The sequence below is a fragment of the Ascidia mentula genome, chromosome 5 (genome assembly GCF_947561715.1).
Source record: "Ascidia mentula chromosome 5, kaAscMent1.1, whole genome shotgun sequence".
NCBI classification, from domain to species: domain Eukaryota; kingdom Metazoa; phylum Chordata; class Ascidiacea; order Phlebobranchia; family Ascidiidae; genus Ascidia; species Ascidia mentula.
In genome coordinates, this window is record NC_138570.1 from 14,725,299 (window position 1) to 14,748,374 (window position 23,076).

Sequence of the window (23,076 nt, forward strand, 5' to 3'; positions counted from 1 at the left end):
TTATTTAGCAATGGCAGCAATAATGACATATATTTCATATCGACACATTTATCCAGTTCCCAAATTATTTCCGTAGTTCATAGTGAACTCATGACGGTTTGATACATTTATTTGTCTTGGTTAGAATTGCCACGAATCGTCACAAAAGTACACAAACAAAACCAAACAATCTTCACTGTTTGACGAGCTTACAATATAAATACTGTACATGCTGTGAAGAGAAAAATGTACAAGACGCGGTCCCAGCCAATATTATCATAACGACATTTTAGTGCATTTCGACTCAAAGACGTCCCTCAAGCAGAGAAAGATCTGCAATTTTATTAAAAGTTTGCATTATTTTTTTGATATCCACGTCTAATATTCTTAAACGTGGTTGCAAAATATATGTTGGTTATGGACATAAGTTAACTGTTACTGCTGTGCACAATTACCAATAGCCCATACTACTGCGCAGAATACGATTTTGTTTGATTTTAAACATCAAAATGTATTACCATACGGTTGTAAATACAGTAATGCCATCACTAGTTCTTACCTATGGAGCAATTATTCCCGATATATCCCGTCGGGCATTGACAAAAAATCCCGCCTTTATCGTCGTTTAAACACATGCCGCCGTTATGGCAGAGGTCCGAACGACAATGATCGACTGTAAAGCATAATAATTTGCAAAACGCGTTTTCCAGGTCAGCTCCTTATATTGATGGAGCTCTACCAATCGCGTCAGTCAAACTGATGATGACAAAAGTTTTTGTCGAAACGTCTTTAACATGACAGTGTTAATAACAATATGGGCCAGTCTATTTATACTCAGTATTATGAGAAAACCCGTGAGTTGTGTTCCGGCATTTTCCTTTGTCATAGTATATCATTGCATATATTTCAGTTATTTGGTAAAAGTTCGTTTTATGTCACAGCTCAATGGCTAAAACAAACAAACGGACCTTTTTCGCAGCGTTTTCCGTAGTAGCCGTCATGACAAAGACAAACTGGGCCATCTATTGTGTTGTTACACCTTCCACCATTTTGACACACTCGACCTAGACTATCCTTCTCCTCTGTGAAACAGGTCAAGCTTTAAATTCGTGTTTGCGATCTGTGTTAGTGGATCATAGTGAAAATGTGATAATCGAATGTACTTTGGGCGGCTATGGTACAGCAATGCAGTAGGCAAGGAAACTTTTTTGATGTGTGAACCCGTTTTTGGCTTTTCGTAAATGAAGCACAAGGTTTATTAACCTACAGTTTCGGCTCCGATTTTGCCTCTAGTTTTAACGACTTAAATTCCTTAAGATCACTTTATTAGGTCTTCAAATTAATACGCAGGAAAACCTAGTTGGTTTAAGTTTATGGTCATCAAGTAAATTGGTTGCAATGGATGATAATAAAAATGCCCCGTACCCCGAATGAGTACAAAAAAACGCATACATGTCACGTAACGTATTTTGTCGACGTATTTTGTTGTATATCAATTGATTAAAATCCTTAATTCTTACAAAACACTTTACACTCACCAAACAAAGCTTCCCAAACTACGACTACAGCAGAATGATTGCGATCAAAATTTTCCCGTCTAAATTTTCCTGAAAATCCGCTTGGTCTAATTTCGACGTCTTCGATCTCCCGCTTTCCAGTGAGGTCGTGTTTGAGTTGCGATACTGCTTTTATAGCCTTAGCCAAACCAGCGAAACAGTTGCCGTATTTCACGGTGAATGGAATGTGGGTTGAAAGCTCATAGGGAAAGGGAACTTGGTATCTTCCTGACACCAATCCTAAAAAATAGTGATCATTTCAATTTATCTCCAAATTAAACAACTTCTGCAAATAATCGTTTATTTCTCCAACGAATTTAATTCCTTTTGAATAAGGTTTACAGGCTTCGCAGCCTAGGCATTGTAGCCTTTATGTCAACATTGAGCAGTATTTTCTTTATAGTAGGTGAGAAGACCTGAACCCGAATCACGAATGCAAAAATATAATATGCAAACAACACTGGATCGCCCACTGGCATTTTATGCGCTCGTATATAGCTTAGTTGGCATGGTTACCCAAGGGCAGTGGGTGGGGAAAATGACTAATGCAGTTTGGCTGCGATGCCAAGACAAAACTTTATTTTACTCTGATGCTGCAAACTTTTATCAATGTATGTTGATCACCCCAAGTCTGGTGGCTGCTTATAAAAATGCTGAAAATTCAAAATATCTGGACATTTGAACAATGTCAAGTTTGTGCACTTACGTAATGAACAATCCTTGTCCCCGAATCCCGACCGACAAGAACATTTAAATCCCCTTGGTGTGTCTTGACATTTTCCACCATTGAAACATGGCAACGTTGAACAGTTACGAATTTCTGTGAGAAAAGTTTGTGAGCAGATTGTGTCTCCTCCAATAAAGGACGTTTTCAAACCTTGTTCGCAAAATTCTCCTTTGTAGTTGCTCGTGCAAAGGCACCTCGATTCAGTGACGTTAAGGTTCAAGCATGTTCCTCCGTTTTGACAAATGACGCTTTCATTGTGCAGGTCTACATTATATAAGCAAAAGAACTTTCTTTAAAGATAAATTGATTTGGGTCTTGCTCATTTGGCCTTAATACTTGCAGGAATTTTTATAGACATATACTCACGCCATTTAGAAATACGGCCACATATTAACAAGTGATGTGCAAAGTTTGCCTGCAAAATTCAACATTTTCTACCAAACACAGATGCATACCAAAGAAGGCGTTCCATTCAATGGTGATTTTAGTGCCGTTTGTGACAAGGTATGGATACATGCGGGATATCCTAAGCTCAAAACCGTTTCTGTGTTGACCAACAAACAAAAGAAACTCGCGACCCGGCAGTGTTTGGTTGATGACAAATCCCTCCAAGCTTGTCGGTTTTACGTTGTGACAAAAGTCGAACAACGCTGTGTGAATTAACTCAACAAGAAATTCCGGCGTTTGAATTTTCAGGACGCCACTTTCCATCCCTGTTCGTTTAAAACAGAAAATCAAAAACATTCGTTTGAATATAAAACACAAACGGCGTCTGCTATAAATCTTTACCGGATTCGCAGTTTCTTCCCCCGTATCCAAAAGGACAAAGGCATTCGTAGCCGTAATCTGTTATCACGCAAGTACCTCCGTTGGTGCAGGAGTTCAAAATACAGGTGATCATTTCTTTACAAGAAATATGAAAGTTAGGATTTTGCTAGTTAAGACGTTACAATGCTTAAATATATTATTATGCTAAAACATTTTACTATACTCTGATGAAAACACAAAGGATTTTTTTCACAACTTTAAAATAAAGCGAAAAAAACACCTTTACATTTTCCCCACTTTGAACACATATCAAATAACAGTTTACCTGTTTCACAAAACTTCCCAGTAAATCCTCTTTTGCAGGCACACACAGGTCCTTCTAAACCGTTGGAACATTCGCCTCCATTTTCGCATGGGTTCAAAGTGGAATCCAATGGATCTGATAGCACAAAGCTTAATAAACCTCTAAAGCACCTTAAAGTTATGTTATGATTATACCGAAGTAGGCAGTCCAGTTGACTGTGATTTTTATGAGTTCCCACTGTATGAGGTCACTGGTATGACGAGACGCAAGGGCAGTGAAGCCCCAAACATAACTTTGTGTTGCTTTGACACGAACTAAAGAAGAAATTTGCCCGAGAATCGACAATTCAACACTTTTAGCTTTTTTCCGTTTACAAGAGCTGTAGACCACAGTTATGTTTTGGGTGTGTTTGTTCCAAGTTCTCGAATTAATTTTCACCAAACCGGAAAGAATCTCTAGAAAAAACATAACATTTTGTGAAAACAGGGCACATTTTGGGTTCGTTGTAACACAATATATCCTCCAAGCGTTTTAGTTATCGCTAAAATGCTGCTTCCTATGGATTTCACGTACATTGGGTTTAGTAAAATATTTCTTTAAATCCGTGTTTTGTTTTAAGTAATTAGGAAATAACCTGATTAAAACTGAGCGGTTTTGTTTTAAAAAAATATGCTAAACTATGCAAGTGTTTGTTGGTCAAACATTTATAGGTTTGCTTGATACTTTTGATAAGAAACAGACTTTCAAAAAAAGATTCACATACAAACTTTTAAATTTATTTTTCCGTTTTTTTTTATTGTCCCCGCCTGTCAACAAACAAAACAGAATTTTTTCCAACTTTTAGTGGTTTTAAGTTATGTTCTTACTGATAGAACAGTTGCTTCCCGTTGTGCCCACTGGACACGAGCATCGGTAACTAGTTTCATCTTCAGAACATTTTCCAGAATTGCAAGGATTAGGAAGGCAGTGGCGAAGTCCTTAATAGCAATAATTATTGTTAAGACAAGCAATATAGCCCATGCAAATGCTACGAAATTCATTTTACAGACAATTGAGAATGATTGTAGTTACAATGGAAACGTCTGTGAAATGAATTTTGAATTTGTTACACGAGCTATTTTGTTTGTGTTGAAGATTTATAAAACCGTTGGTTATGTTCCTAAATTTTGTTTGTTATTTTTTCATTTACTACCACCATAACCATGTTTGTCACTACACATAAAAAATGCCTCATTTCAAAATTTAAGCAACCTATGATTGAGCATTTGACGATTTTTAGTGGCGCACTATGTCCCAAAGAGGATAAAAGAAAATACATTATAAATTAAGATCAAGAAATACATTGTAATATTTACGTACTATAATGTTGTGGCGCATCTGAGTTAAAATTGACGCATGGGAGAAATACCATGGTCATCCCCGCCTTAGGTGATTGTATTAGATAAAATATGTGTTTGTGATAGCAATGCGTACAATAATACCCGATTGACGAACTTTAATTTGTCACATATTTTGTATTCTAACTGTCTGCATGGAGTGTATATAATACAATGTTATTCTTACGTTTCTCACAATATTTTCCGCCGTATTTTTTGCGACATATGCAACGACTTCCGAAGACACTGTTTTCACACCTCGCTTTATTCCGACACGGTTTCTTTTTAAACCCACTGGTTTCTTCATAAAACAGAGTTAAATGAAACGTCTTTCAAATAAATAAATGAAACATGTCAATGTTTTTCGCAGTGTGGGCCAGTCTCTTCATTCGTAAAGTTAACATGCCCTTGCATGAAATATTACTGCGTTATCTGATGCAGTGGTAGAGATCCCATACGTATATGTGAAGGTTGCCTGGCAAGTTGGCCACAATATACCTTGGCCACAATATACCCCGTGAAACCACTGAGCTCCTGTAGCTCAGTTGGTAGAGCGTTGGGCCTGGTTAGGGTCGTGAGTTCAAACCTCACCGGGAGCTTGATTTTTCAAGTCTTGCTCCGACTTGTCAGGAAAAAGTGGCTGATCCAGCTAGACTGCAATGCCTGGGCTGCCAAGCCTGCAAACCTAATGTTCGTAGAGTTAAAGTTAAATTACAAACACTTAAACAAGGGGTTTCCATTGTAAATTGAAAAAAATGAAAATAAAAGAACATTGCTGAGTCTGTCTTATTTATCCCTTTTGTCTACAAATTTTACTTTTTTCTAAAGTTTTATGAGATGCATTGCATGAAACAAATGTAATAATGTACGAAGGCAGGTACAAATATATAGATCATAAATTTTTACTGGAAATTTTTGTTTTTCAAAACAATAATTTCAAACTATTGTCACAACCTTACCGAATGTAGCCGTGTAATGCAATATTGCCCATTTATTCCATCCCAAGCTGGAGCTTCCAACTCTTGTTACCAATACCTTAAATCCCCAAGAGAAAATGCCGAGTACAGTTGAAAAAAGTTTTACTATTTTCCCACTTCTTGTGCTCGTTTCGATCCTCAATGCAACTTCACTAAAACATCTTCGGTAAGGAACATCAAACACTACTCCGTACGGCGATTCCGTCACTGGCGGGATTCCAGTTATTCCTCGAAAGGAAGGCTCTGGAAAAGAAATGGATTTTTGCAAACATACCACACAATAAGTAGCCCCTAATGCATCATTATCCACTTGCAACATACCGATAGATATTAACGATAACATCAGTATAATATCGCTATGTCAGATTCAGGTTCCAAAACAGAAAAAAACCACAGGCTGGAAAATTCGGTTTTTGCACACCACAGCTGGTCCAGCGCTATAGTCACTATAGCTGCACTGATGAGTCCTTATAGCTCGAAACAATGTTCACTACTGTCTGTCTGCAGCCTAATGACTATATTATGGCTCCTTTGCTTCTTTAAAAGCTTTTGTCACTTTTATTATATTCTAGTACAGTGCTTCCCAACCAGTGGGTCGCGACCCATTGATTGGTCGCGAAGCTATTTCAGTTGGGTCGCAAAGCATTTCTAAATGCTACAGTTGTCTAATAAATCACGAAAAATTTTGCATTATCATAACGTTACATCGTTTGGTCGTATCTCATTGTGGGTCGCACAATAAAACTTGCATCAAAAGTGGGTCGGGAACTAAAAAAGCACTGTTCTAAAGCTTTTGTCACTTTTATTATATTCTAGTACCTTTGGGATAAAAATTCTTATTCAAAAAAATTTGTTCTAATGCAGTTAAATGCACACATTTCTGAAACGTAAAGATGGAAAATAAAAAGATATATTTACTTTCTTGACATTGTAGACCAACGTAGTACGGCGTGCAAGCGCAGTAAAACCAATACTGCATTTCTATACACGTAGCACCATTACGGCAAGGATTTGACGCACAGTGAGGGACAACTGCAATTTGAAATAAGTAACGTGTTTAAAAAATAGTATTTAAAACGTTTCACAAGACAAATGTAGTATTACGTATTTCGCATCTCCCTCCGGTGAACCGTTCAGAACATTTGCAAGCGATTCCATTCTTCGTGTTGGTGCATTTTCCACCGTTCTGACAGGGGTTGGCATCAAAATATTCTCGTTCTTAAATCACGATAAAACTACAATTTTTTAACAATAAAAAAATTCCAAAATTGTATTATAATTGTACGAAATAAAATGCTTTGGATCAATGTGTTTATTACTAGTTTATAATTTTTTTTAAAATTATATTTCGCCCACAAAAGCATTATCAGTTGAAAGATACATATACCATAATGAGTCTATAACTAAAAAGGTAACTATATCTACAAAAAGGAGCAAGTCTCAGAGGGAAAGTAAAAAACCGCTCTACTTTCACAAACATATACGTAACGGCCAATTTAACATTTTACGGACAAATTTAACCTACCAAAGAATGCTTTCCACCTGACAACCACAACAGAACCGTTCCGTATAGTTCGGTGATTATGCTGCAAACTAGCCGCGAACCCCCAATCGTATATCTGCATCAACTTCGTGGTGTGGACTAAATTAGGTTTTGATTTCGTTGACAGGTCCACGTTCACGGCTCGCTTCGCCTTGCAGGAGGTGTAAACAACCGTCATATTTTCTTCAAGTGTGGATGAGTCACCAACAACAACTCTGGACGTACCTTTCAAAAATCCTGTTCGAAAAACATAATTGTGTAAGCTGCAGACAGATGGCCACTGTTTCGACCTATAAGGTCTCGTCAGTGCAGCTGGTGTGACTATCAGAAGACTTTGTTGACCAAACGGCCATCTGCCTGCAGCTTACACAATTCATATTATTGACTCCACTTTGCTTATCACATAATAAACATAATGTTCAAGAGCTTCTGCTAAAAGCTAGTTTCACTTACTAAGGTGGCAGTTTTTGCCAACCACGTTTTTTTGGCATGAGCAGTTGTATCCGTTCGGCAATTCCGAGCACCGACCATCATTGCATGGATTACTGAGACAGTGGATGAGCGCTAAGAACAACAACAGGAAAATGAATATCAGGTTTCCTGAATCGGTTTCAAGGAGCACAAAATTTAATTATTGACGATAAAACGAGGAAACTCACGAATTTCGCAGAACTTTCCTCCGTACTCTGGAGTGCAGGTGCAAACATGTCCTCCCGGGGAACTGGCACACTGTCCACGATTTAAACATGGGTTGAAAAGAGATGGTCCTTCTGTTGACAAAAAATAAAGCAGAAAATTTATTATTTGAATCTAAAAAATATATAGAATAAAAAGACCAAAAACCTTTTTGGTAATAATAATAATATTAAACTTATTCAGCAACAAATTTTCTATTAAACTTATTCTGGGTGCAGCAGAACAAGTCAATTTAACAACCTGACATGGCATCAATTTGTGCTTGAATCAATAGAGATGTTGCTCTTTTAATATAGGTATTTACAGGAAAACCGTACATCTACCCTTTGTAAGCTTTTTTATAAAGTGCGCCAATGTTATTGTGGAATATGTACCAAAAAATGCAGTCCATCGCAATTGTGCTTTTCTCTGTAGCCATCCAAAATTAGGCTGATCAGTTCGAAGTATTGAAACACGAAATCCCCATCGAAATATATTATCTATGGTTACGTTGAAGGTGTCGTCCCAAAATCTCTCGTTTATGACATTTGCAGTCACACGTGCTGCAGCTCTGCTCCGACATTCGGTGTAAACAACAGTTAAGACCTTGGGAACGTCCATTCTATGTTGTCCCACTCCTTTCTCTCCACTGGCTGTCGCCGCTACAAAAAATATTTTTGTTTCTTAGCTTGGTTTCGTATATACTCGACTGCGCGGGCATGTGACCACTATAGACCAATAAAGGTAAACGCTTGCCTGCCCTACATGTTATGGGAACTAGTATTTAAACCATGATTGTGTTTTTTCGCATGAGAATATTATAGAGCATAGGGTAAAGTAGTGTTATACGATTGCACATTGAATGCATGTTAAAATAAAGCAAATTGTTAAAGTTAATTACATGAGAATATATGCAGATATTTTTGGGCTGTATGTATTGGAAATACTTGCAATGCGTGTGTTTACCCTCAGCGTTTAACTATTTTTTCGTTATTTTCTATTATATTATGTATTATTTGAGGAGCATCTTGAGTTAAATCACCTTCTTCGCACAGATTTCCTGTAAAACGTTCCTCGCAAATGCATTTTCTTCCAACGTGAACGACGTTGACGCAACTTCGTGAATTAACGCATGGATACGGTGCAAAACCATTAGAATCTGATAAAGGCGTAAACAATTTTTTCTTTTGCATAAAAAAATGACCTCGAAGAACATTGCTAATACAAAAAAAGTTCCTAGTTCTTATATCAATATCAAAAGCTAATTAAAACTTAACACGGGTAACAGCACCATTAATTATTGGAACTTACTATTGTCACAAAGCGTGTTTCTTAATGAACTTCATTGCCCAACACCCACGACTTACCAAACACAGCTGTGTACTGAAGACGAGCAGATCTTTGTCGCCAACCAGTTTTGGATCGATCCGTTCTTTGGACTAAAGCTTGAAATCCCCACGGAAAAATCGTCAATATCGTTTGGTTAAAAGTGTCCGAATAACGGGACGAACCAACAACTGAAGCGTCAATTGCCTGGGCGATACCGGCAAAACAGCGTTTATATGTTACGTTCAGAATTAATCCATACGGTGCTTCGGTCCTTGGATTGGGTGGAATTCGGACGCTGGTAGTAAGTGCCGGACCTGCGATTGTAAAACTAAGATCAATGGTTAAACTGGAAAAAATTATCTATTGAAGAAACGTAAACAACAGATGTTTGACAAAGTAAATGTGTTGACATTTCATTGTACACAAAATAATATTTTACAAGAACAAACTGAGCTTTACTTTATGAAATGAACATTACAATAACGATTCCATTCTCCAAGCTTTTTGCTTACAGGTGGAAGAACACAGTTAAGTCTATTTATCTCACCACCATTGACGTATTGGATGAAGTTTACTATTCCAATTCCAAGTAGAATGCCTTTGACGTGCAGTAATTTTACCATGATTCTGTTTCCCAATCAACCAGTTGTTTGTAGACTACTTCGCATCAAAATGAAGGAGTTTTGCTTTCAGGAAGTAATCGAGGCCAAAGACGGGAACAGGATGTAATTAGAAAATCAATTAAGGTTGGACCCTGGGGACTTTTTAGAGTGTCGGCACCACAGTTTACACCTCCCAACGATGTTTGTGTTCGTTTGTAGTTGATGCGAATCATGCTCGTTGCATTGGTCTGCATCCCTTTTTCGTTTACTGTATACGTACGAAGCTTAAACCACTTGATGTATTAAAACATGCTTAAACATTACAATAAAAATTGGTCAGAAGAGCAGAATCAGCAATAAAACATGCCTGACAGCGTCCGTAACAATTTATTTAAAACATGCCTGTTGATTTGTCACAACGTTCGAGCAAGGGTCAACAATTCTGACTTTGAGTTGCTTCGTATCAACGTCACATGCGGTTTAATACGCGTTCAATGTGTCCTGACAACGACCGCCTACATAAGTTGACGAGATTTCAAGATTCAAGAAGTTTAAGCTCAAAGGAATATTCGGGTTCCTACAGTCTCTACTGGTACGGATCGAACTCTGAAGACGATATTCCAATGGGCGAAATGGAAACCGGTAAAGATTTTTAAACACAGGCGGCGTCGAACAAAAATGTAGGATAATGCGTGAAATATATTGCAAACTTGCAGTCATAGCTGCAGAAAGACAGGTGTTCACACACTGTTTTAACGTACAAGTCATAACATTTAATTTATTTTTACCGCTCTGGGAGCGTTTTGCGTGTACAGGTGTTTTTTGGCCTATAAGCACATATGTTTGTGCAATCAACCTAATTCCAAATTTACCATCAATTTAAAACTTTTTCGTGTGAAGCAACGAAGAGCAAATCACTTAAAACTCTTATTCTGTGTTTGTAGTGTAAAGTGCTTGTTCGTAATTTACACACTTTCAAATATTTTGCGGCTGTGCTGACACTTCCAGTTTTAGTATGTTTGTGCCTTGAACGACTCATTTAGCATCGTAGATATCTTCACGGAAAAACTAGGAGTGAGACTATTCTTATTTTGTTTGGATTTCATCCAAAAATGAAACGAACAGCCGCTTGCATTGCTTTCTTATCATTTTTTGCAAAAAGTATTGAATTATCCAAGGCACAGGTTGCCAACTAAAATTGCCGTCGTTGCTTACATTGGACAGAAATATGAACAATATAATGCAAGTGTACTGAAAAAAAAAGGTACAGGGCAGTAGCTACTAAAGATATAATTTTTGCAGTGCCGTTGGTGCGGAAAACCCAATCTATTTCAATTTGTAGGTGATCGTTTTCATAACGTGAGAATCCCGCAGCGCCAAACACGCAACGGTTTGAACGTGACTTTGATCAGCTGCATCCCAAGAACCAGTCGTCGTATCAAGCTACTTTTTTCGCCAAAAATGTTTTAAAGTTATGAACATCTCTTAGTTTAGTTATTAAAATGTTTTATTTTTCCGTGTCACGTGCACTTTAAGTTCCATCTTTTTCCCAATATTTGCAGTTGACTTTAATGGCAAGTGTACTAAGTTAAATGCTAGGCAAATCCCTTGCTAAAGCGAACGTGGGAAATGACAAGGCCATCAGACAGGCGTAAGTTCAGATTTCAATGAAATGCGAGAACACTATTGTTTCGGCCAACGATATTAGAAATCAAATTACTGAAAATTGTGAATAACATAGCGTTCGCGACGGCGCCATTGCCTTAGAAATATGACATTTTGCACGAATTTATTTTGGTGGTTATGAACTTGTTCTGAGGAGTGTTCGGTGATGATGGATATAATTAGAGAAGTTGTTGGAAACAGCAGAAAGTCGTGCTTGTTGGTACCATCTTCTTTATCATTCCCAGTCGAACGTTGAGATAGGTTGTCAAAAGAAAATGCGTATATAGGACGAAATTCTACATCGCCTAAGAAAGAAATAAATGAAGAAAAACTGTTAAATAAAATCTAACTGAAACGAACAAGGAAATTAAATGATTGAAACGTAATTTGGAAAACACATTCTATCGTCCAGAGATACTCTAAAACACAGTGGCATTGAAATTAGTTTGTATTACGCAACGTGGAATTTCTAACCATACGTCTCACTTAAACTACATAAGCAGTTACAGGCAGACTAAATGCAATAAAGCACTTTTTTCTACGCACAATGTTCTGGCCACTTCCACAATATCCGTTTGGTCATTTTAAGACCAGAATATAATCTGAAAATATGTCAAACATTTAAAATATTTCAGAAACAACGAAACAACCTACATGCCTATAGTCTAATTCTGTGGGAACTTAGCCCTATGACTTACGAGCATAGAAATTTACGACACAGAACTATATGGAGTCAGTACATCCGCGTTAACCAAACAAATGTACTTCTCACAGCACGAAATGAACTCGGAAGGATCAGTACCAGAAAGTGTAAAGACTAAACTTATTAACCAGCATGTGAGCAGAAATATTGTAATGTATAGGTGAAGATGGGCATTGCTGGCTGTACAGACATTTATGTTATTTATCAGACATTTTTATGTACAGACATTTATGTTATTTATGCCTGCGCTTTCGAGTATTGACTACGTGTTCGAGTATATATACAGGCAAACTGATTGGTTGACGCTTGCACATTATGCGTCACCATTAGTTACAACCCTGCCTTTAGCAGCTCTGGCTTACAGCAGACATATAAAACTTCGTTTCCTCACGAATTTGACGGCCTGTTGTTTAACATTTGGCTTTGGTAGCTTCGCAGTGTCTCAACTTATCATAAACTGTTTCCTGTCATGGTGTTGGGACAAGATGTGATTGGAATTGCGGCACAACTTCTACAAGCCACGCCATCCATATTCGCTGTGCTTTGGTTTCCAGAAAACGAAATAGGCACTTCGTTGGGCGTTCAACTTGCTGGAAAATATATTGGCGTTACACTTGGATGTGCGTTACCAGTAACAATTACTAAACCCGGGGAACGAAACAATGCTAGCTTCCATCAGGAAATTTGGACAACAAGCGAGAAAAATTTAATGATCATGTATAGTTTCTTATTTGCTATAAATTTGTTAGTTACTGTGTTTTTATTTGTATTCATGGCGGATCACCCACCAAGTCCGCCGACTGCGGCTCAATCTTTAAAAATCAATTATCAGCAGTCCACTGGATTCGATTCAAAAGAATTTCTCCACTCAACAAAGATTCTTCTTACAAAATAGGTCGTTCGTGCTTGCCACTGCTGCGTATAGCATTCTGGAACTGCCAAGTGTTCAGTTCACTGAGATATCGCAACTGCTCCAGCCTACGTTTAAAGCATTACAACTTTCACTGTCAGTTGACCAGGCAGGAGGGTACTTGCTTGTGGCATTCTCTGCTGGAGGAATTGCGTCAAGTTTTCTGCTTGTCAAAGTTTTTGACAAATACAAACACTACAAAATGGCAACAGTGACATTTTCCTTTGTGTCGTTTATTCTTTCGTGTTCCTTAACACTGTCCTGGTTAAATTCCAATTACGCTGGCATGCTTATTGTTGATTTCCTACTTGGGTTTAGTACAAGAGCTTTGCTTATTCCAGTGATGGAAATAGCCACCCAGGAAACTTACCCGATCGACGAAACCCAGGTTGGAATTTGGATGGCTTCCATAGAAACTCCACTTGGTATCGTGTTTGGAGAAATAGGCAGAGAATTTTTTTAATTATTTGGTGGCTTGGCGGTGTTTATATATTTGCCTTGTGGCTATGGCATTTTAATTATTCTGAGCTTGTTTATTAAAAGAAGTAACAAGAGACTTCGTGCAGCGGAGTGTATTGACGAGTCAGTTGATTAACCTGGTGGACTGTGTTTTGTTGCTATGTTCTGTCATGTTCGTGAACGTTGTTCAATAAGATCAAAATGCATAAATGAAATAACAGTTATCTGAGATTCAACATCAATAATGTTTTTGTGTGTTTCTTCGGGTGCGCACACATTGCGATGTTCTGTCTGAAAATAGACAAAGCAGATAACAGTACAGGTCCCATAGACTAAAACATAATTATACTGAAGGTAACGAACAGGTCGTATAGAACGGAAGATGTGTTTAGTAGGAAATAGACGGTTATTTAGAATACAATACCTGCACCAAAAGTGCATTTTGACGTTAGTCTTGTCGAAATTGCAAATTATCAGTCTGTAATGGATGGTGGTATCGCCGGATCTATATTCACTGGTCAGATAACTAAACTTAATATGAATCACAAAAAAGTTCTTCATTTCATATTTATTAAACATAGCAAATGAAATGGATTGAAGTGAGGAAATAACATTTGAATTGAGGTCATGACAACACATATATACAAGACGCAGTACACCAGATTAATCAAGCGACTCGTCAATACGTTCCCCTGCACGAAGTCTCCTATTAGTGCTTTTAATAAACAAGCTCAGAAAGAGTAAAATGGCATAGACACAAGGCAAATATATAAACACAGCCAAACCACCAAATGATTGAAACAAGGCTCTGCCTATTTCGCCAAACACGATACCAAGTGGAGTTTGCAAAGAAGCCATCCAGATTGCAACCAAAGTTTCGTCGATCGGGTAAGTTTCCTGTGTGGCGATTTCCATCACTGGAATAAGCAAAGCTCTTGTGCTAAACCCAAGCAGCAAATCAACAATAAGCATGGCAGCGTAATTTGAATTTAACCAGGACAGTGTTAAAGAACACGAAAGAAGAAGGGACAAAAGGGAAGATGTCACTGTTGCCAATTTGTAGTTTTTGTATTTGTCGAAAATCTTGCTAAGTAGCAAACCAGATGCGATTCCGCCAGCTGAGTTTGCCACAAGCAAGTACCCACCTGCCTGGTCAACTGATAGTGAAAGTTGCATTGCTTTAAACACGGGTCGTAGTAATTGGGATATCTCAATGAACTGAACACTTGACAACTCAACCACGCTATACACGGCAGTGGCAAGCACGAACGACTTATTTGTAAGAATAATCTTTGTTGAGTGGAGAAATTCTTTTAAATTGAATCCAGTGAACTGCTGATGATTGATTTTTAAAGATTGAGCCACAGTCGGTGGACTTGGTGGCTGATCCGCCATGAATACAAATAAAAACACAGTAACTGACAAATTTATAGCAAATAAGAAACTATACATGATCATTAAATTTTTCTCGCTTGTTGTCCAAATTTCCTGATGAAAGCTAGCATTGTTTCGTTCCCCGGGTTTAGTAATTGTTACTGGTAACGCACATCCAAGTGTAACGCCAAGATATTGTCCTACAAGTTGAACGCCCAACGAAGTTCCAATTTCGTTTTCTGGAAACCAAAGCACAGCGAATATGGATGGCGTGGCTTGTAGGATGTGTGAGGCTATTCCATTCACAGCTTGTCCCAACACCATGACAGGAAACAGTTTCCAGTAAATAAGCGAAACTGCGAAGCTACCAAAGCCAAATGTTAAACAGCAGGCAGTTACATTCGTAAGGAAACGAAGTTTTATATGTCTGCTGTAAGCCAGAGCTGCTAAAGGAAGGGTTGTAACTAATGGCGACGCATAATGAGCAAGCGTCAACCAATCAATTTGCCAGTAGGTGACTTGAAAATACTGGACGTAGATGTCACTGATTTCGCCCAAACTTGCGTAAGCGTAGCCATTGATAAATAACAGATATGTCTGTGCAGCCAACAATACCCATCTTCGCTTATAAAGCACAATATTTCTGTTGACTGGGTGTTCAATAAGCCTTGTTGTTAAACTGTCAGATACTGATCCGTCCGAATCCGGTTTGTTTTGCTGCATAATTCTCTAGCCAGCGTCTGTTTATCCTTCAGCAGCTTTTAGCTTTCACCAGACAAAAAAACTTCTTTTCCTTGCGAATTTGTCAACAAGCTGTTTAACCTTTTTTGGTTTAGTAGCCTTGCGTTGTCTCTGACTTATCATAAACTGTTTCCTGTCATAGATTTACATTCTTAAACAATTTGTTGTTAGACTGACTACCACTGAGTCTCTGTAGGCGAAAAATGAGGGTTTGATGCAGTGCTTCTTTGACATGTGCACACATAAAAGTTCTTTTCTTTCTGTTTGTTTTTGCAACTTCTTATCGTATAATATCGTGCCATATATCATCCATTATCATACGTCACTTATGTCTTTGAAAAACATAAACAGCATGTCTTAAAAAATAAAAAGTTTACCAAACAAATTTCGACACGTTTTTGCTCAAAAATAAAGAAATGTTGGATGTACTTTTGTTTGGTTGGAAGGATTGTTCAACCTCACTCTCACGTCACGTAAAGATATTTTTTGAAGAATGGGGAAATAAATGCCACAAAAAGAAAAGAATAACGGTGAAAAGAGTTGAGAATAAGTTTAGAGTTTAGATGGGGGGAATTTAACACGAGGGCCGCGGGCCGCATGCTGCTCTCGGAGGCTTTTCGTGCAGCTCGTTAAGAATTTAAAAATTATAAATTACAGTTTAGTTATTCGTTTTATTCGGAACCGAAGAGCTTTGCTTATTCCAGTGATGGAAATAGCCACACAGGAAACTTACTCGATCGACGAAACTCTGATTGGAATCTGGATGGCTTCTATAGAAACTCCACTTGGTATCGTGTTTGGAGAAATAGGCAGAGCCTTGTTTCAATCATTTGGTGGCTTGGCTGTGTTTATATATTTGCCTTGTGTCTACACCATTTTAATCCTGCTAAGTTTGTTTATTAAAAGCAGCAATAAGAGACTTCGTGCATCGGATCGTATTAACGAGTCGGTTGATTAACCTGATGGACAGTGTTTTGTTGCTATGTTCTGTCATGTTCGTGAACTTTGTTCAATATACCAATGCTATAGATAAAAAAGCATGAATAAAATAACAGTTTAAGATTCAACATCAACTATGTTTTTTTGTGTGTTTCATCAGGGGCGCGCAGATTGCAATGTTCTGTCTGCGAAAAGGACAGAGGAGTCTTGGTTGACGTGGTCGACTTTTAAAGATAGTTATAGGCAGATAACGGTACATGCCCCAGATACAAAACTGTAGTTATACTAAGGGATGAAGTTAGGGCCCTAAAAGACGGAAAATGTGTTTAGTAGGAAACAGTTCGTAATTGAACATACAACACTTCCACCAAAATTTTGAAGTTCCACAATGCAGTAAATTGCGACGTTATATTTGTCAAAATGCAATTTGCTGCATTTCGAAAATTACTTTTGTTTGTATTTTGACATCAATTTAATTGATACTGGCTTATATTATTACGATCTTTTTTTAAATTTGTAAATCATCATTTCATCTTTAAATTATGAATCTAACGTTCTGCTGGTGATTTTAACCAGAAAAACGTCAGATTCATCATTCATTGTGATACCTGGTGGTCATTACCGCCTTTTATATTTGTTAGCTTAGTTGAAATTATGCACACTAGGCCAACTGATGTTCGGGATGTTTTTTATCAACCCCTATAGCGTTTTTCTCGCCATGCTAGTTGTTGGTTTTATTTGAAAAAGAGGTACCCCACCAAATCCGGGTTTATAAACATAGATATGCTACATGCACTCGTTTTATACCCTGCTGTGTTACTGATCCGTTTAAAAATCGAAGCAGAGCTAATATAACGGGGTGCTTATTTAGCTTCGTTTCTCATTTTGTTGTAATTCTATAGTTTCGACTAAAATATTGACGAAATGCAAATGGCAGCATTGTTGTAATGTCCAAATTTAGTGCCAAAGGTTTAAAATAGATATAGCAAGTAATGTGTACAAATTCATACCTACTCTACTTTCATCATTCTCCAATGATTTAATTTTCTTATTCTATTGGTGGTACCGACGGATCTATCTTCACCTGTCAGATAACCAGACTTACCTACAAAGAGTGCGATCGTTTATAACAAATTACACAGAAACATTATTTTGGCGTGAGCAGAAGAACGTTCAGATTCTGTACTTTTCAAATAAAATCACAAAAACATTCTCAATTTATATATTTATTGAACATAGCAAATGAAAACCGGGCAATGGATTGAATTGAGGTAATAAAATTTGAGATTACGGCATGACAGTACATATTTACTAAACGCAGTCTAGCATGTCAATCAACCGACTGGTTAATACTTTCCGCTGCACGAAGCCTCTTATTGGTGATTTTTATCAACAAGCTCAGCAAGATTAAAATGGCATACGTGCAAGGCAAAAATATAAACACCGCCAAGCCACCAAATGATTGAAACAAGGCTCTGCCTATTTCTCCAAACACGATACCAAATGGAGTTTGCAAAGAAGCCATCCAGATTCCAACCAGAGTTTCGTCGATCGGGTAAGTTTCCTGTGTGGCTATTTCCATCACTGGAATAAGCAAAGCTCTTGTACTAAACCCAAGTAGGAAATCAACCGTAAGCATGGCAGCGTAATTGGAATTTAGCCAAGACAGTGTTAAGGAACACGAAAGAATAAGCGACAATAGGGAAGACGCCACTGTTGCCACTTTATAGTTTTTGTATTTGTCGAAAACCTTGGCAAGCAACAAACATGATGCAATTCCTCCGGCTGAGAATGCCACAAGCAAGTACCCACCTGCCTGGTCAACTGATAGTGAAAGCTGCATTGCTTTAAACACAGGCTGGAGCAGTTGGGATATCTCAGTGAACTGAACACTAGACAGTTCTACCACGCTATACACAGCAGTGGCAAGCACGAACGACCTATTTGTAAGAATAATCTTTGTTGAGTGGAGAAATTCTTTCAAATTGAATCCAGTGGACTGCTGATGATTGATTTTTAAAGATTGAGCCGCAGTCGGTGGACTTGGTGGCTGATCTGACATATACATAAATAGAAACACAGTGACTGACAATGTTATAACAAATAAGAAACTATACATGATCATTAAATTTTTCTCGCTTGTTGTCCAAACTCCTTGATGGAAGCTGGAATTGTTTCGTTCTCCGGGTTTAGTAATTGTTACTGGTAACGCACATCCAAGTGTAACGCCAAGATATTGTCCAACAAGTTGAATGCCCAACGAACTTCCAATTTCGTTTTCTGGAAACCAAAGCACAGCGAATATGGATGGCGTGGCTTGTAGGATATGTGAGGCTATTCCATTCACAGCTTGTCCCAACACCATGACAGGAAACAATTTCCAGTAAATCAGCGAAAGTGCGAAGCTACCAAAGCCAAATGTTAAACTGCAGGCAGTTACATTCGTAAGGAAACGAAGTTTTATATGTCTGCTGTAAGCCAGAGCTGCTAAAGGAAGGGTTGTAACTAATGGCGACGCATAATGAGCAAGCGTCAACCAATCAATTTGCCAGTATGTGACTTGAAAATACTGGACGTAGATGTCACTGATTTCGCCGAAACTCGCGAACGCGTAGCCATTGAGAAATAACAAAAATGTCTGTGCAGCCAACAATACCCATCTTCTCTTATAAAGCACAATATTTCTGTTGACTGGGTGTTCAATAAGCCTTGTTGTTAAACTGTCAGATACTGATCCGGCCAAATCCGGTTTGTTTTGCTGCATAATTCTCTAGCCTGGATATGCGTATGTGTGTTATTGCACAATTTGTTGTTGGACTGACTACAGTTCCGTACCGGAAATTGATGTCGTCGTAAATCATTGAACTAAGATCAGCTGACCACTGAGTCTCTGTGCACGAAATAATAAGGGTTTGTTGCAGTGCTCCTTTAACACGTGTAGTTTATACATGCCGTTTTTTTCTTTCTGTTTTTCTTTGCAAATTAGCATCGTATTATCGTGTCATACCATCCATTATCATACATCACTTACATCTTTCCAGAATATAAACAGCTTGGTTTAAAAGGTTTTCAACAATTTTTTGCTCAAAAAGAAAGAATTATCGGATGTATTTTCGCTTGTTTGCCAGGATTGTTCAACTCCACTCACACGTCACACGTCGATAGTTAATGTTGTACTTATTTGCTATATCCATTTGACAGGTTTATCACCGCTGGCATGCTTGTAAGTGGAAAGTAATGCCTTTATTCAATTGGTATCACTCAAGTGGTAAGGCTTTTAAATATATTTATCAAGATTGTTTTTGGGCACATGAAACTGAGACATAATACCTTTCTTCGTGTTATTGATCAGCACGAGGTGAGAATCCGCATTGTTAAATTGTTCAGAGCTGTTTGAACCAGTAAATATTGCGCCATATACGTGTAACACAACACGTTCTCTTAGCGTTTACCAAAAAGATTTTGAAAATCCGCTAAAAGCTATATAATAATGTTATTCAACTCAGCCTATATAAGACAGCAGGTTGCGCAAATCTTTGCATCTAACAAGATAATTAAAATAATATTTATTTTTCCGAATACACATATATACCTACAGTATTTAAATTGCAAGGTATTTTGTGACTTATACGTGATCATTTGCAGAGTAGCACCAGTTGGCATATAAAGAAACTTGCTGAGGTCTTCGTAAATTCAACATGCAGCAACTTTCAGTTATCTACGTTTTTGTAAAACCCTAGGTCTACTAGCAAGGTCCTCCCTATTATAAAATTTTGTTTCGCCAGCATTGCTTATCAAACTGTTAGTTGCGTTACATGTTAAAAAAAGTTACACGTTACATTCTCAGTTTTGCTATATCACTCGCATGTTAGCTAGCATATAACGAGTCTCATTTACGTGCAAAGAATACCGCGGTTTATTCAAGTGTAACCGGTCCAACCTTGTAGAAAAGGCTTGCTCAAGACTGTAACCTGTTTTTTGTCACATTTATGTGATTTATAAAAGTATTCTGTGTCAACTTATTCTATAATATCACATTTATTTGCTTGAGATGAGTTTATTTCGCTGAACACACATTAGAGCGTCCAAACTTTAACTAAATCAGTGGCAATGTATTTACAAATTCTCTAATCACCTAATTAAACTCAAGTTTATACATGTGATACTGTGGTCAAAACTCAAAGCATTGCTATTTTCGCGCCCTAATGAGTTTGCCATCAAATCGTAGTAATTGCCATAAAATGACTGTCATAGCGTTCCCCCCTATTTTTGTTTTTATTTCCGGCACTGTTTTGTATTCTGTGTGTGTTATCGCCTAATCCTGGGTCTACGTCACTGCCCTTGCTACCCCCACCTTCGTTGCATTTGGCTACCAACACCTTGAGTGTAGTCTCTCGGCGTTTATTTGCGTAGGTGTTACCATAACAGCTTGTCGAAGGAAAGTTTTTAATCGCTTCGGTTTTTGTCCCGGCAGTCCCGAAAATCGACTTACTGTTGAGTTTTTTTGTTGTGGTTTTAAATTTCCTATTTTTTGGCTATTCTTTTTGGACAGAAACTCAGGATGCCAATAGGCGAAATTAAATATCATTAAAAACACAGTAACTGACAAATTTATAGCAAATAAGAAACTATACATGATCATCAAATTTTTCTCGCTTGTTGTCCAAATTCCCTGAAAAATTTCTCCGTGTGACTTCAGTTGAAAAATGTCGGCGAATAAAAGTTACGTTATAATGTCGGAAGGAGAGATTATTAAAATAAAAAACTGGTTTATCGTTTGGGAGGTGTAATGTATACGTAGGTTGCTTAATGTAAAAACAAAAATGCAAAAGATAATCGCCAATTAATCTATTATGGTTGATTGGGATTCACACGCTCAACACAAAAAATTAATTTCCAGAAGAAGTAAATTCCGTATATAGTACAAACGAATGATAAACAGGAAGTGCATATCATTGACGTTGCAATTGACATCATGGCTTCAGCAATGGTTGGTACAAAAGTCGTACTGCATGGCATAGCTGCAATAAAAGACTGATTTTCTTCGTTGTTGCACATATCTACAGGGCCCAAGTACGTGAACTCAACGTAATTGTTGTTTTTCTCCATCACGGGGCCTGTCAGCGCCCAACACGATCCGTTAGTTGGCGCTAAAAGGCAAGACAAAGGCAGAACTACTCGCAACTACTCCAGCCTGTGTTTAAAGCAATGCAACTTTCACTGTCAGTTGACCAGGCAGGAGGGTACTTGCTTGTTGCATTCTCTGCTGGAGGAATTGCGTCAAGTTTTCTGCTAGCCAAAGTTTTTGACAAATACAAACACTACAAAATGTCAACAGTGACATTTTCCTTTATGTCGTTTGTTTTTGCGTGTTCCTTAACACTATCCTGGTTAAATTCCAATTACGCCGCGATGCTTATTATCGATTTCCTACTTGGGTTTAGCACAAGAGCTTTGCTTATTCCAGTAATGGAAATAGCCACACAGGAAACTTACCCGATCGACGAAACTCTGGTTGGAATCTGGATGGCTTCTTTGCAAATTCCACTTGGTATCGTGTTTGGCGAAATAGGCAGAGCCTTGTTTCAATCATTTGGTGGCTTGGCGGTGTTTATATATTTGCCTTGTGGCTATGGCATTTTAATTATTCTGAGCTTGTTTATTAAAAGAAGTAATAAGAGACTTCGTGCAGCGGAAGGTATTGACGAGTCAGTTGATTAACTTGGTGGACTGTGTTTTGTTGCTATGTTCTGTCATGTTCGTGAACGTTGTTCAATAAGATCAAAATGCATAAATGAAATAACAGTTGTCTGAGATTCAACATCAATAATGTTTTTGTGTGTTTCTTCGGGTGCGCACACATTGCGATGTTCTATGTCTGAAAATAGAATAAGGCAGATAACAGTACAGGTCCCATAGACTAAAACATAGTTATACTGAAGGGTAAAGATGAGGTCGTATAGAACGGAAGATGTGTTTAGTAGGAAATAGTCGGTTATTTAGAATACAATACCTGCACCAAAAGTGCATTTTGACGTTAATCTCGTCGAAATTGCAAATTGCCAGTCTGTAATTGATGGTGGTATCGCCGGATCTATATTCACTGTTCAGATACATAAAACACAAAAAAATTCTTAATTTCAATATTTATTAAACATAGCAAGTGAAATGGATTAAGGTGAGGAAATAAAATTTGAATTGAGGTCATGACAACAGATATAAACAAGATGCAGTACACCAGATTAATCAAGCGACTCGTCAATACGTTCCACTGCACGAAGTCTCCTATTGGTGCTTTTAATAAACAAGCTTAGAAAGAGTAAAACGGCATAGACACAAGACAAATATATAAACACAGCCAAGCCACCATACGATTGAAACAAGGCTCTGCCTATTTCGCCAAACACGATACCAAGTGGAATTTGCAAAGAAGCCATCCAGATTCCAAC

At 37.8% G+C, this 23,076-nt stretch overlaps 2 protein-coding genes across 2 annotated transcripts; both read right to left on the minus strand.

Moving 5' to 3' along the window:
• Positions 1 to 162: 162 nt before the first annotated feature.
• LOC145901354 (uncharacterized) lies at positions 163 to 9,882 on the minus strand. The gene is made up of 22 exons (XM_082989003.1): positions 9,782 to 9,882; positions 9,273 to 9,548; positions 8,948 to 9,064; positions 8,301 to 8,567; positions 7,890 to 8,000; positions 7,684 to 7,794; positions 7,213 to 7,467; positions 6,792 to 6,905; positions 6,606 to 6,719; positions 5,670 to 5,930; positions 4,898 to 5,011; positions 4,201 to 4,311; positions 3,529 to 3,789; positions 3,356 to 3,469; positions 3,052 to 3,165; positions 2,718 to 2,975; positions 2,413 to 2,526; positions 2,242 to 2,355; positions 1,518 to 1,775; positions 948 to 1,061; positions 539 to 652; positions 163 to 312 (listed from the first exon to the last, which is right to left on the minus strand). The coding sequence occupies exons 1-22, from the start codon at positions 9,855 to 9,857 to the stop codon at positions 284 to 286; spliced, it is 3,417 nt and encodes a 1,138-aa protein (XP_082845129.1). The 5' UTR covers positions 9,858 to 9,882; the 3' UTR covers positions 163 to 283.
• An 8,075-nt stretch (positions 9,883 to 17,957) lies between these two features.
• LOC145902999 (choline/ethanolamine transporter flvcr2a-like) lies at positions 17,958 to 19,391 on the minus strand. Its single transcript, XM_082991091.1, has one exon. The coding sequence runs from the start codon at positions 19,389 to 19,391 to the stop codon at positions 17,958 to 17,960; it is 1,434 nt and encodes a 477-aa protein (XP_082847217.1).
• Positions 19,392 to 23,076: the final 3,685 nt, after the last annotated feature.